Here is a 16,099-nt window from a genome sequence, read left to right as displayed (position 1 = left end):
CTTCACTTGCATAGGAAAAATTATCAAAAACAAAAAGTTTCCTTCCCCGTTTTATCCGCCATCTAAGTAGATGGAGAGCAAACAGCTACGTGGCATATATCGAGGAAGGGAGTTCCTGCCCTTATTACGACCCCGGGAATCAATCTACCGGTGGCCATTTAGAATAGTGGAATATTTTATGTGGCAGCGGGAACTTTGGGGGGTCAGGGTATGACCCAACCCACTCACAACCACTTATATGCGTCCATTTGATGGGTAATCAGTTGCGACAGACGTTGAAAATTGACCCACTGACTTGTCTTAGAACAAGCTATAATGTCTCCTATATACTGCACACAGAACGTAGAGAAGAATCTGTTCATCTAAAACTCTCTCACACTAAGAATAAGCATAGGGGACATTATAGAGAACTATTGACTTATAATGATGTTAATAAAGCACCTGAGGTAAGAGAGAAGCTTCCTATTTACCTCTAGCAGCCTCTGTCTCTATCTAAGTCTCTCCTCTCTCACTCAAACCCAGCTCACTCTTTCCTCACTCTCCATAGACTTCTATCTAGAAAAATAGAATTAGCAGAGATTTCAGAGTGAATGTCAGTTTAGGAGAAATGAGAATGAAAACAGTCAGATGAGGAGACATGGAGAGGAAGGCATTTTTCACTGATATGTTACAGTTACATCACATTATTATGCCTCTTATATTGACTTGTACTATTGATTTATTTAACGTTTGTTGAGATGTTAGTGAACATTTATACATAAAAGTAATGGATGCCATCATAAGTGTATCCTGCCTAAAAGGGGTGGCCTGGTGCGTTTTACTTCCCTTAATTCATTTCAGTGGACTTTCATATTGGACCCAGGGGTTCCAGTTTGGTCCACTCCTGGGTCACATGACCGGAACCATCCCCTGACCCCGGGTGGTTCTGCCTAATCTCACAGGTATGGGGGCTAACTGACTGTAGTAAAGCTAGACCGCCATGTGAGATCATTAAAGGAGGGAGGTTGTGGAGTAACCCTGGACTGGGGGGCTACCAGGGATTCTTCATAATGGACCCAGAGGTACCGGTATGGTTGACTTCTGTGTCATGTGACCGGAACCAGTCCTGACCTGTGGGTCATTCCGTCCACTCCCTCCTCTCCTAATCTCACAGGTATGAGGGTTGGCAAACTATAGTAAAGCCAGAGCCCCATAGTTAAGATAATTACTTGTGAGATTAGGAAAGGAGAGAGTGTGTGGAGTAACCCTGGGGTGAGGGCTGCCCGGGGAGTTAAATTTGCCTTAATTCATCCAGTGGGTTCTTCATGATGGATTTAGGGGTTCCAGCCTGATCAACTCCTGGGCCGCGGCAACCATCCCAACCTACAAGTCATTCCACTCTCTCCCTTCTCTCCTGATCTCACCAATATGGGGGGTTGGCTGACTATAGTAAAACCAGCCCCCATAGTTAATATAATTACCTGTGAGATGAGGAAAGGAGGAAAGGTTTGGAATAACCCAAGGATCGAGGGTCATCATGAATTTAGGTAAACATAACTCCACGACAACCCCTTTAAGCTGCCCATACACTTCCGACAGCTGATCGTTCTTCTTACTTGATCCTCATAAAATGCATCAACACCTGCACTGGCGTATTTCCAAAAAAAAGGTCATATCACATAACTACAAGGTCTGCTCTCCCTACTATTACATCCAGGATGATGTGTGCACATCAGGTATACGCCTCTACCATAGTGTAGGTATAGAAGACATGACACAATTTCAATATCAACTACCGCCAACATAAAGAAAATATACGGATCTTTGAATTGCGACTTACCCCTGCCAGGCGTGAACTCAAACCGTATATCATTGAGCTCTTTTCTGGAATTTCTGCAAAACAGATCAAAAAGGCATTTAAATGTAATGAGGCAGAGTTTATTAAAACCCAGAATGCTTAGCAGTTTAGAGGATTTGCAGTTAGAAAAGTAAGCATTTTCCTCCCTGACGGCGCGCCTTTATGCACCTTTAATTTGTCAAAGACGATATAAACTCTAAGAAGGTTCAAGGAAATTAACAGGCAAAGGTTTATGGAACAACCAAAAGCTCATTTTTTCCGGCGGCAGTATTATTATCTTCTTAATTAACAAAAAGCAAAAAAGACGGCTTGCGAGTTCCATTTTTATTTGGCTGTGAGACGGCGCGGAGGAGCGCTCGCTGTAACTACCCTTCTCCGGAGCAGCCGACTATTCCATTCTAATTAAGCTGTTTTTACTGCCGAGTGCTACTCTGGAGCCGAAAACTTGTACACAGCGTTGTTCGAGAAATGTCCTCGAAGACGTAATTCACACTCAGGGGCGGAAAATCCTTCTAAATCATTCAGTCTTGGAATTAAACTGGTTGCAATCTTTATAATGATAGTCGTGGAGGTTACAGATTTAGGGAATGGTGAAGGGTTTTTTTTAATCCTAGCTGTGGACTGGTGGTGTTAAAAGGTAAAATTTTCTTTAGACACAGTCTAGAATGGGTTAAAAAAAATAAAAAGAAGAAGTACTTGTCTTTCCCAACTCTCTCTGCTCCCATTTAGACCCTGCCCGGGCACCTTACTGGTCTCCACTTCTGGACATAAGGAATGGTCATTGGCTGAGACTACTGTAGTAATTTCCTGTGTGTTATGCCTGGTTCACATCTGCGTTTGGTAATCCAGTTGGGGAGTCTGCATGGGGACGCCCTAAATGGAGTACCGAACGCACTGGCAAGCGGTGTGCAGTGAAAGCACACGGACCCCATAGACTATAATGAGGTCCATGTGCTTTCCGCGTGCTGCCCGCACAAATCATGCGGACATGAAAGTAGATCATGAATACTATCCTGTCCACGTAGTCTATGGGGTCCCTGTGCTTTACCTGCACACTACTTGCCAGTGCGTTTGGTATTCCGTTTAGGGGGGTCCCGATGTGGGCTCCCTGAACGGATTACCAACGCAGATGTGAACCAGGCATTGGGCTGCGGCCCCACGTTGCAGTGATGCAGCTTTTTTTGTTGCAGATTTTGCTGCAGTTTTTTGAGCCAAAGCCAGGAGTGGATTTATCAGAAGAGAAAAGTATCCATTTGTTGCCATTCTTGGCTTTAGGTCAAAAACACTGCAGCAAAACCTGCAAAACAAAAAAGCTGCATTTCTGCAATGTAGGGCCTCAGGCTCAGCGTTTTACAGTAAGGGCAAAGTAGATGGAATTCTAGTGATTCCAAGTCCACTTTGCAGTAAAAACCATGTTACAGACACGCCACGATTTCCAAAACCAGAGCGATTTTGGAAATTGCAGAATGTCAATTATACCTACGGAAATGCCGGCGGTTCCCCCTGCAGGAAATCTGCAGAGGAAACTTCTGCAAACTTTCTAAGTGCAATGCGTTGCCACCACAGTTTTTCATGCAATCTTTTTTTGCTGCAGGACGAAACATGGAGGATTAGCCTAAATCACAACTTCAGCTCTGCTACATCGATACCATTATGGCTACGTAGTCTTGCTATTTATTTATGTCTTACATGTGTAAGAATAAACTCCAGTACAAAAATAATACCTAACACCACGCTAAGTCTCAGCATGACTGAAAGCAGCGGGTTCCCTCCGTTCACCACAAGTTGTACATTTTTACTTCAATATTTAGAGCCTATTTTTCTGTTTCCACGTTCCTCGCCAGCAGGCTCATTTATTTGTCTTGTATGTGTTGACGGGCTTCCAACCTGCAGCCCATAGGGGACAAATCCCAATCTATAAGACTTCCAAATATACTCCTACTGGCCACGGAACGGTGGAAAGTCAACAAGAAGGCTACACAGAAGAAGACAATGGAGTAAACTGCACAACAGCTCCTAGAACATGTCAGCAGGTAGGTCTGGCAGTCAAGTGGCTCCTTGGGTGGTCTAAATTCTGCAATCGCCAAAGGAAATCTGGGGCAATGCGTCATCGCAACTGCTATGCAGAGATGAATAAGCATAAAAATATCCTACTGGTAAGGTGAACGGAAAATAGGGTCTGCTATTTATATACCAGGACACAATACCATTCTAGCCCATACAAGTCGCATTTGGTATTGCAGATTCTCTCTCATTAAAGGGGTTTTCCAGGCTAAATAATTGATAACCTATCATTAGGATAGGTCTTTAAATAAAAGGGACGGATACCCGGACCCCTAGTTGATCCATTGTTAGAGGAGGTGTTCAGGTAAGTGCTGAAGACTCAGCCAAAAACAGCACCATACCTTTGTGCTTGGTGTCACAGCTCAGCTCTGTCACTTGAATGGGACTGAGCCGCGATCAGACCATGTGACCGATGAATGTTATGTTATATAGAATGTAAAGTGGAAGCAGTGCTGAAGGAGCACCACTGCCGATACAAACAGCTGACCTTAAGGAGTGGTCATCCGTTATAAAACCTGGAACGCCCCTTTAAGGGCATGAGGCTCAGCTGCAAGACTAGACCTGGCCAATAGAAAACAGTGCTGTTAAAAATAGCAACAAATAGTAACAATGTGGCCAGGTTTACATTGTTAATGATATCCACCATGCGTCTAGTACTAAAAGGGATATGCTATATATCAAGCATAGAAATTTTTTTTGTAATATTCTAAAGCCAAATGTGTCATTTTCTTATTCTTCATTCTATAAAACAGTTACTTAGATGGGAAGTCAACCTCAGCTCTCTGCTATGAAGACTATAGTCCTTGCTCACTGTTCATATTGTACTTACAAGGATTTTTCTTTATGGTTTCCCACATTTGCAAGTTGCAGCTTGTTTCCATACATTTGCATATTCATGCGGGCTATGTCCCCTACCTGCAAGCTTGTCCTATTCATATGTACAAACAGATCCAACAGTAGGGGGCGAACCTATGAACCAAGGCTAGCTGCTGGCAATGGCACTGCATGAGACAACCATATAAACAGAAAGCTTTTGTTGCTGGTCAGAATTTTAAGAAAGACTATTATAACATTTAAAGGGGAACTTTTACCACCTTCACTATTTCCAACTTTTTACAGCTATTATTAGGCCCCGAATCCACGATTCCACTGCAGTTGGAATTTTTTCTCTAGCCCGCACTGTTCCTGAGCAATCAGTGCTATTATTTCACCATCCAGTAGGCTCTCTACTGTCCGGTGGGCAGTCCTAGGTAGTCTGGGACCACCTACCTGTCTGGTACTGAAACTTATAGCACTGATTGCTCAGGAATGGTGAGGGCTAGAGAAAAAATTCCAACTACGCTGGAATCAGTGGAACGGCGCCTATCATTGAAGGATGCAAAGAGTTGGAGTTAGAGATGGTAGAGAATTCTATTTACAAATTTCTGGATATCCCTTTAATACAAGCGGTCTACAAGACTCAAAATCCCCCCACTCAGTCATCCAACAATGAGCGCAGCAATATCGTACGCCTGACGCTCCAAGTGCTATGTGCAGCGGGCGTACGAATGAAATAAATACCAATGTTAATTTATTGTGTCGGTTATTCTGCACTAATAAATCTGCCTCAACTGCTCCTTGCCACATTTTGCTTTTCGGCTTAATTGCCAATGCATAAGGCAATTTGTTTCGAAGAAACCGAAGAAAAATGGTCGCTGTCTAGCAATTCATCTTGTGCATTGTTCAGATGATGAGTGACTCATTTATCTTGCACTTTCTGAACACCTGCATGCGTTTCATATGCTGACTATAATTCCCAATGAGCTGTGCTCTTTTCTGCTCTCCAAAATGAAGCATTTATGTTTCACCACAAAGTTAAACACTAATCTGTCTCGCACGTGCTCCTGTGTTTCAGATGCGGCGTTTTGTGGACTCTTCCTGTAAGGTATCACTATTGTTGACAAACATTAAAAGAGCGAAAAGAAAATTAGTAATAATGAAGGGAGCGAAGGAAAGAACGATGACTATAAGAACCATGTATTGTCACCAGCGGGTATTATTAGGATATATGTGACTTAGGCTTGGGTCACGCTATTGAGTCTTGGATGGGAGAGATTTCGGGTGTGATTACAGTACAGGACAGTACATAGCAGAGAGGCAGGGACTCCTAAATGCATAGTGTACAGGCTCGTAGGTTCAATGGACACACGGACAGAATCTCACATCTGAAACACGGTTAGGATAATTGTATGCGACCATGTGCGGGCCGCGCTGGCCATCTATCACAGTACAGTATATGACATATAGAGCTCTTCTATCGTTATATAGTAAGTGACATATAGAGCTGTTCTATCACAGTACAGTATATGACATATAGAGATTAGGGTTGAGCCGATCTTGAGATTTCAGGATCAATTTTAAAATCCGATTTACGATCATTTTCCAGCTGATCCTGATCGTGAAATTTGCTCGATCGATGATCGGGATCTGTTCTTTCCCGATCCTGATCGCTCAACCCTAATTGTATAATATATATATATATATATATATATATATATATATATATATATATATATATATATACACATATACATACAGTGTGGTTGAGCTGATCTTGAGATTTCAAAAATCGATTTTCGATCATTTTCCAGCCAATCTTGATTGCGATCGTGAAATTTGCTTGATCACCGATCGGGATCTGATCTTTCCTGATCGCTCAACCCTAATAGAGATCTATCATTATATGGTAGGTAACATATAGAGCTCTTCTATTAGGATGCAGTATATAACATATAGAGCTCTTCTATTAAGATGCAGTATATAACATATAGAGCTCTTCTATCATGATACAGTATATGACATATAGAGCTCTTCTATCATGATACAGTATATAACATATAGAGCTCTTGTATCAGGATACAGTATATGACATATAGAGGACTTCTATCATGATACAGTATATAACATATAGAGCTCGTCTATCATGATACAGTATATGACATATAGAGCTCTTCTATCATGATACAGTATATGACATATAGAGCTCTTCTATCATGATACAGTATATGACATATAGAGCTCTTCTATCATGATACAGTATATGACATATAGAGCTATTCTATCATGATACAATATATAACATATAGAGCTCTTCTATCATGATACACTATATAACATATAGAGGTCTTCTATCATGATACAGTATATAACATATAGAGGTCTTCTATCATGATACAGTATATAACATATAGAGCTCTTCTATCATGATACAGTATATAACATATAGAGCTCTTGTATCATGATACAGTATATAACATATAGAGCTCTTCTATCATGATACAGTATATGACATATAGAGCTATTCTATCATGATACAATATATAACATATAGAGCTCTTCTATCATGATACACTATATAACATATAGAGGTCTTCTATCATGATACAGTATATAACATATAGAGCTCGTCTATCATGATACAGTATATGACATATAGAGCTATTCTATCATGATACAATATATAACATATAGAGCTCTTCTATCATGATACACTATATAACATATAGAGGTCTTCTATCATGATACAGTATATAACATATAGAGCTCGTCTATCATGATACAGTATATGACATATAGAGCTCTTCTATCATGATACAGTATATGACATATAGAGCTCTTCTATCATGATACAGTATATGACATATAGAGGACTTCTATCAGGATACAGTATATGACATATAGAGGACTTCTATCATGATACAGTATATAACATATAGAGCTCGTCTATCATGATACAGTATATGACATATAGAGCTCTTCTATCATGATACAGTATATGACATATAGAGCTCTTCTATCATGATACAGTATATGACATATAGAGCTCTTCTATCATGATACAGTATATGACATATAGAGCTCTTCTATCATAATACAGTATATGACATATAGAGCTATTCTATCATGATACACTATATAACATATAGAGGTCTTCTATCATGATACACTATATAACATATAGAGCTCTTCTATCATGATACAGTATATAACATATAGAGCTCTTCTATCATGATACAGTATATGACATATAGAGCTCTTCTATCATGATACAGTATATGACATATAGAGCTCTTCTATCATGATACAGTATATAACATATAGAGCTCTTCTATCATGATACAGTATATAACATATAGAGCTCTTCTATCATGATACAGTATATGACATATAGAGCTCTTCTATCATGATACAGTATATGACATATAGAGCTCTTCTATTATGATACAGTATATAACATATAGAGCTCTTCTATCATGATACAGTATATAGAAATAAATTTCCTGCACTCAAATTAATGCTTCCAAAATATTGTGAATATTTCGTTCACAATATTTTGGAAGCATTAATTTGAGTGCAGGAAATTTATTTCTATTTTGCTATGGCTATGAGAAGCCTTTTCCTGGCACCAAACTCCTTGACCGAGTGACGGCACATTAAGATTTTAATGATACAGTATATAACATATAGAGCTCTTCTATGAAGGTCAGTCCTTTTACCCTTCTCATGTCATAAGCTGTGATATATGACCCCTGTATATGTCAGTGCCTCCGGCTATCATCGCTGTGACAGATTTTCTTGTCTCATTTGATACATCTCAAATTCAGACTTAAAGACCAGTCATGAAATGAAATCTACAGACACAAGCCTTTTTGATTTTGCAATTTTTTTCCTTTATTTACAAGGCTCGCATAAAAAGACAATCAGGATGTCACGAAAAGCGTCTCCATTTCCAGGAATCTCATAATTCATTGCTCTGAGGATCAGATATTTCAGAAAAGGACAAGAAACATGAATACAAATGAATGGTGGAAATAGCATCGTATCAAGTGACATGACACAAGCGCGGCATCCGGATATGTCACAATGGAGGAGCGCTGGTGAAGATGTCTGCTGGTGATATAAAACCATTGCATAGTCTTACACAAAGACAACCCCATCCTCTATACCTCATTAGGTCATATGGATGTGAAGGGGGTGTCTTGATTTAGGACCCTTCCATTTATGGGAACAAAGAACTGATACTTATCACCAACTCCTGCCCAATCTTATTTTCTTGGATGCTTTGTAAGGCTCCATTTGTTGCCGGCCTCATCTTTTCCAAGGGAATCCTACTAACACATGGTCACAAACCAAACCCTTTAAACTATAGGGTCATTTCATGTATATCTTTCTATGAGTAGTCACAGAAACATCACACAAATATTACAAAATATGGTCAAGTCAAACACCCGATTTAAAGGGGTTGTCCAGGAGTTGGTGCATACTCAGGGGTGCAAAACAAACAAAAAGAACCCCAAAGAACTGGAGACATTACTCCTTACCGGTGGTCATGTGAGCCTCTCCTTTTTTAGCACAGCAAACCCTGACACGACGGGAAAGGGGTCTGGGACTGGACAATGGTGGGTCGGGGATGGGTGGGTAGTAAGTATGTCTTCTTTTTTGCTTTACACCTACCCAGATCATCCGTAAGGCCCGGTTCATATCTGCATTCAGGTTTCCGTTCGGGATGTCCACTTGGGGACATTGGGAAAACACGCGGACCCCATAGACTAGCGCAAGGAGCATGTTTTCTGCGGAAACCGAACAGAAACCACACGGACCCCATTATAGTCTATGGGGTCTGCGTGTTTTCCCAGGAAACCGCTTTTTTATGCATGTAAGTTTCCATGGGGGGGGGGGGGGGTCACCAAGCAGACTCTACAAATGGAATCCCGAACTAGGCCTGAGCTTGCTCCAAATCCCAGACAACCCCTTTATGATAACCATCATTGACCTCCTAAAAGATCTAAAACGTAAAATTGAGGTTACAGTGTCCCAAGTGTAAGTCTAATAAATATATTCAGAAATATTTTCCCGGGGTCTGCCATAGTAGAGCCTGGAATTATCGAGGCTGCACACAAAGAACATACTGCACTGAATCTAGACAAAAACTCTGCCTTGAACTGTAGAAGGAATCCAGGAGGAAACACCCAGGAGAAACGCATAAAAATAAACCCGCCACAAGCCATTAGCACCCGTAGGAAAGCAAATACAAGGCCAATGAGCGGCTGACAACAATGCTATCCAATGTACCATACAACTACCACATTCCTAGAATGATGACCTCTACAGAGCTGCGACACACTCATCACAAGCAATGTCTTCTATATTGTAATGTCGGAGGGACATATAGCAGCTAAAGCACACGCTATGCCCGACAGTGCACAGTATAGTGCGAAAGAGAGCAATATTCACAGATGTCACAGACAAAATCCTACAGCAAACACCGGGATCTGTGCTGCCTAAGGCATTAAAATCCAGGGGTTTTCTGCAAATCTACCCATGCCATTCTTTCAGCAAGGAAATATATGCTCAGCAAATAAAAGAGATTGAGCCCTACGGAGGAAAACCCACAAATACTGTTCCAATCTGCACACAAGGGGTTACGTGTCCATCAAGGCCAGGAGATAGGCACCTGCTCAGCGGAGGTAATCAGATAGCGATTAAGCCATAACAAGATATTCCGCCGAACTCCCCGCGAATGCAATTTCCAAAGTCATTTATTTAGCTGACAATACGGAGCAATGAATTCTAAAGGGAAGAGTAAAAGAAGGCGCTACAGTGTTCATACGTGTCACTCACCAGGCACACACAATGCTGTACAACAGAAGAGTGGTGGGTGTATAGCAGAGTCATGGGAACAAAAGATATACAGCAAGGAGTAGGGTCGGGAACCTAAACAATTCTATGTTCGATCTGTTAGCGGTCACATTCCAGATAGCGGGGGTGCGGGGGCTGGAATAGTTATGGATTGGTGGCATTGGCACTGTCAGAGTGAGACAAGGACAGAAACAAAGCCAAGGGAGGCAGCGGGGGTCCTAAGTATAGAGGCAAGAATGCACTTGGAAATAGCCAAATATCTATCTATCTATCTATCTATCTATCTATCTATCTTCTATCTATCTCTCAGAATATCTATCTATCTACACAGTTGTACATAGCTCTAACATAACTTATTTCAGTTAGTATACATCCAATTGCTTAAGCTCTATACCCCTCATACAGTCCATTTTTGACATAGCACAACATTATCCATATGTTCCCTCTTTTTCTTCCAAGTGGTCTCCAATTATTATTTATTCTTTTCAGTTAGCTACAGATGTATCCACAGTGTATCACAAAACCATATTGTTTTGAAAAGCTAGTCGTCCTGTAACAAATATATCAAGGCAAGTCCTACAAAGAAGAAGAATATCCTAATCAATCAAGATAGATAGATAGATGATAGACAAATAGATGGATAGATAGATAGATAGATAGGAGATAGATAGATAGATAGATAGATAGATAGATAGATAGATGATAGATAGATAGATAGATAGATAGATAGATAGATAGATAGATAGGAGATAGATAGATAGATAGATAGATAGATAGATAGATAGATATGAGATAGATAGATAGATAGATAGATATGAGATAGATAGATAGATAGATAGATAGATAGATAGATGACAGATAGATAGATAGATAGATAGATAGATAGGAGATAGATAGATAGATAGATAGATAGATAGATAGGAGATAGATAGATAGATAGATAGATAGATAGGAGATAGATAGATAGATAGATAGATATGAGATAGATAGATAGATAGATAGATAGATAGATAGATATGAGATAGATAGATAGATAGATAGATAGATAGGAGATAGATAGATAGATAGATAGATAGATAGGAGATAGATAGATAGATAGATAGATAGATAGATAGATATGAGATAGATAGATAGATAGATAGATAGATAGATATGAGATAGATAGATAGATAGATAGATAGATAGATAGATAGATAGGCGATAGATAGATAGATAGATAGATAGATAGATAGATAGGAGATAGATAGATAGAAGATAGATAGATAGATAGACAGATATGAGATAGATAGATAGATAGATAGATAGGAGATAGATAGATAGATAGATAGATAGATAGATAGATAGATATGAGATAGATAGATAGGAGATAGATAGATAGATAGATAGATAGATAGATATGAGATAGATAGATAGATAGATAGATAGATAGATAGATAGATAGATAGGAGATAGATAGATAGATAGATAGATAGATAGATAGATAGATATGAGATAGATAGATAGGAGATAGATAGATAGATAGATAGATAGATAGATAGATATGAGATAGATAGATAGGAGATAGATAGATAGATAGATAGATAGATAGATAGGAGATAGATAGATAGATAGATAGATAGATAGGAGATAGATAGATAGATAGATAGATAGATATGAGATAGATAGATAGATAGATAGATAGATAGATAGAAGATAGATAGATAGATAGATAGATAGGAGATAGATAGCTAGATAGATAGATAGGAGATAGATAGATAGATAGATAGATAGATATGAGATAGATATGAGATAGATAGATAGATAGATAGATAGATAGGAGACAGATAGATAGATAGATAGATAGATAGATAGATAGATAGGAGATAGATAGATAGATAGATAGATAGGAGACAGATAGATAGATAGATAGATAGATAGGAGATAGATAGATAGATAGATAGATAGATAGATAGATAGATATGAGATAGATAGATAGATAGATAGATAGATAGATAGATAGGAGATAGATAGATAGATAGATAGATAGATAGATAGGAGATAGATAGATAGATAGATAGATAGATAGATAGGAGATAGATAGATAGATAGATAGATAGATAGATAGATATGAGATAGATAGATATGAGATAGATAGATAGATAGATAGATAGATAGATAGATATGAGATAGATAGATAGATAGATAGATAGATAGATAGGAGATAGATAGATAGATAGATAGATAGATAGATAGGAGACAGATAGATAGATAGATAGATAGATAGATAGATAGATAGGAGATAGATAGATAGATAGATAGATAGATAGATAGATAGCTAGATAGATAGATAGATAGATAGGAGATAGATAGATAGATAGATATGAGATAGATAGATAGATAGATAGATAGATAGATATGAGATAGATAGATAGATAGATAGATAGATAGATAGGAGATAGATAGATAGATAGATAGATAGATATGAGATAGATAGATAGGAGATAGATAGATAGATAGATAGATAGGCGATAGATAGATAGATAGATAGATAGATAGATAGATAGATAGATATGAGATAGATAGATAGATAGGAGATAGATAGATAGATAGATAGATAGATAGATAGGAGATAGATAGATAGATAGATAGATAGATAGATAGATGATAGATAGATAGATAGATAGATAGATAGATAGGAGATAGATAGATAGATAGATAGATAGATAGATAGATAGATAGGAGATAGATAGATAGATAGATAGATAGATAGATAGATAGATAGATATGAGATAGATAGCTAGATAAATAGATAGATAGATAGATAGATAGATAGATAGATAGATAGGAGATAGATAGATAGATAGGAGATAGATAGATAGATAGATAGATATGAGATAGATAGATAGATAGATAGATAGATAGATAGATAGATAGATAGGAGATAGATAGATAGATATGAGATAGATAGATGATAGATAGATAGATAGATAGATAGATAGATAGATAGATAGATGATAGATAGGTAGATAGATAGATAGATAGATAGATAGATAGATAGATAGATAGGAGATAGATAGATAGATAGATAGATAGATAGATAGATAGATGATAGATAGGAGATAGGTAGATAGATAGATAGATAGATAGATAGATAGATGATAGATATTAGTGCTTAAGAAATGTTTTATTGGAACGGAGACGTTGATAGACAGAAGCTTTTCTCCAGAGAATATTGCAGTGATCACATCTTATAACATTTTTCATGTATTAATCACAAAGTTAGTTTTCTCATTTCCTCTTCTAATAAAAGTTTATTTGCGGTTTTAAATGCCATTTTCTTTTCGCAGACGAATTAAGAAGAAGCGCGAATCTGCAATTAATTGCCATGGCATTTTCTGTTTTCAGCGAAAAGTTCAATCTAGTTGAAAACCAAATAACAAGAGGATGCGTTGTGCGGTCTATTATTCTTCTGTTCCCTGACACAGATATAGAAACAGACTCATATTTTAGTGCAGCGGGGCATGAAGCCACTAACTCTGTGAAAACTGAATCCCGCAGCCAAGTATACTTAACCATTGCTCAAAACCATTAGCGCTATCAGAACGAAAAGAGGAATGGGCGCCATTGGAAGGGGCCACCTATTCTGACACTTAAAAGCAAAGCTGTCTGGAGAATGTTTGCAAAATATTACGAGTTAGTAATTAAAGCATACGTCTAATAAACTGCCTTAAACAAGTCCTGTCATGGCCTCCGGGCCCCCTGGAAAAGTAAATTACCAGCTGTACACTGAAAGTCCTACAGGCCTCCCCCGAGCCACAGGAGGTTCCCGCACGTGCCAGGACTACATTAGCACAGATGAAAATTGGGAAATTGTGGATACTCTAAATGAAATGATTTTATTGCAAATTCTAAAAGCGCTTATATGCATTTACCCTACAGTACTGGGCCGAAGGTATAGGAAGCCGTAAACTAAGAATGCTTTCAGAACTAGAAGGGTTAATACGAAAATGAAATGAATAAAGAAAATAGAAAACTAAATCCCATTACTATTTGGTGTGACCTTTGCTCTTTGGAGGAGGAGTCCTGGAAGTGATGGTACGGCCCCCACAGATATAGCCCTGATCGCAACATATCCAGTCTGTCTTGGATGACGTGACGACAGAAGGATTGGAGTAAGTCTACATCCGTGGAAGATCTCTGCTTAGTTCTCCAAGATGGCGGCGGGAACAACCTCTCTGCCGGGTCCCTTCTTCAAATGTTCCGAGAAGAATTGATGGAACGCAAAGGGTTGACAGGATTTGGATACCATTGCATGTAACATGAATTAAAAGGCATTGATCTGTCATCACAGTCTGGGGTTCATGTGAATAAACATTTTTTCTGCTTCCAAATCTGTGCCTCCATTGGATAGATATTAGTCTTAGAGATGAGCGAACACTAAAATGTCCGAGGCTCGAAATCCGATTCAAACAGCCGCACACTGTTCGACTGTTTGAACGGATTTTGAACCCCATTATAGTCTATGGGGGGAAATGCTCGTTTCAGGGGTACACAAAATTCGATAAAATTATACTTACCAAGTCCACGAGTGACGGTCGGGCTGGATTCTCCTTGAAGTCTTCTCCCAGCGTAGCGTCCCGCGTCTTCTTCCGGCTGGAATTCACTCTGTCTAGGCATCGGGGCCTAGGCAGAGCCGACTGCGCATGCGAGGGCATGCCCGCCCATGCGCAGTCGGCTCTGGCTAGGCCGGATGCCTAGGTAGAGTGAATTCCAGCCAGAAGACGCCGCGGGGACACTGCACGGAGAAGACTTCTAAAGGTAAGAGAAGAACCAGCGTTGATTGACCGACCGTATAGCATTCTGCCAATCAACGCTGATTCTGCATCGAACCTTAAACTTCGAACAGCTAGTAGTGTTCGATTGAGTACGAGTATTTCGAATACCGTAGTATTCGATCGAACACCTACTCGATCGAACACTACTCGCTCATCTCTAATTAGTCTCTTTCCTGATATGCTAATAAGCTCTTTGGTGCAATCAGGGCATCACTATTGCTGTCAACGCACCAAAGAGATAGACTTTCCAGTGCTGAGTTGCACCATTTCTCCTTGCTATACATGAACAGTCCCTGGCCTTGTCAATCATAGTAGAGACCATAGGTAGCTCTTTGGCCTGATAAGAGCAATAGTGATACCCTTGTTGCACCAAACAGCTCATTAGCTTATCGGGAAAAATCTAATATCTCAACACCGATTGGAAACAAGTATTTTATTTATATAAACCCCAGGCTGACTAGAACCAGATTCCGCTATGCCCATATTCCCCTCTATGATATTTGCTTTTCATGTCTATGGACCTATACATGAGAAGTGCAGTATTTGGCTCTCTAGTATCTCCAGCAGTCGTCGATTTCCTCAATATCCAGCAAAAAAAGGATATGGTAAATCTATACAGGAGCCTGTGGGTGACGGATGGCTGACCAATGGCATCTGCTTGAGGCACCTGTCACATCCATGAAAAAATATATACTTTAGGCTAAGT

At 39.1% G+C, this 16,099-nt stretch overlaps 1 protein-coding gene across 1 annotated transcript in view; it reads right to left on the bottom strand.

Annotated features, from left to right (window-relative positions):
* The window catches only part of STK39 (serine/threonine kinase 39), a 216,972-nt gene that overhangs the window by 66,825 nt on the left and 134,048 nt on the right, over window positions 1-16,099 (bottom strand). Inside the window, exon 15 of the mRNA XM_075284227.1 lies at window positions 1,820-1,872. Within this exon, the coding sequence (XP_075140328.1) occupies window positions 1,820-1,872 (53 nt within the window). The remainder of the gene's footprint in view (window positions 1-1,819; window positions 1,873-16,099) is intronic.

The sequence above is a fragment of the Leptodactylus fuscus genome, chromosome 8 (assembly GCF_031893055.1).
Source record: "Leptodactylus fuscus isolate aLepFus1 chromosome 8, aLepFus1.hap2, whole genome shotgun sequence".
Taxonomy (NCBI): domain Eukaryota; kingdom Metazoa; phylum Chordata; class Amphibia; order Anura; family Leptodactylidae; genus Leptodactylus; species Leptodactylus fuscus.
Note: the sequence above shows the minus strand (reverse complement) of the source record. Positions and strands in the feature narration are given on the sequence as shown.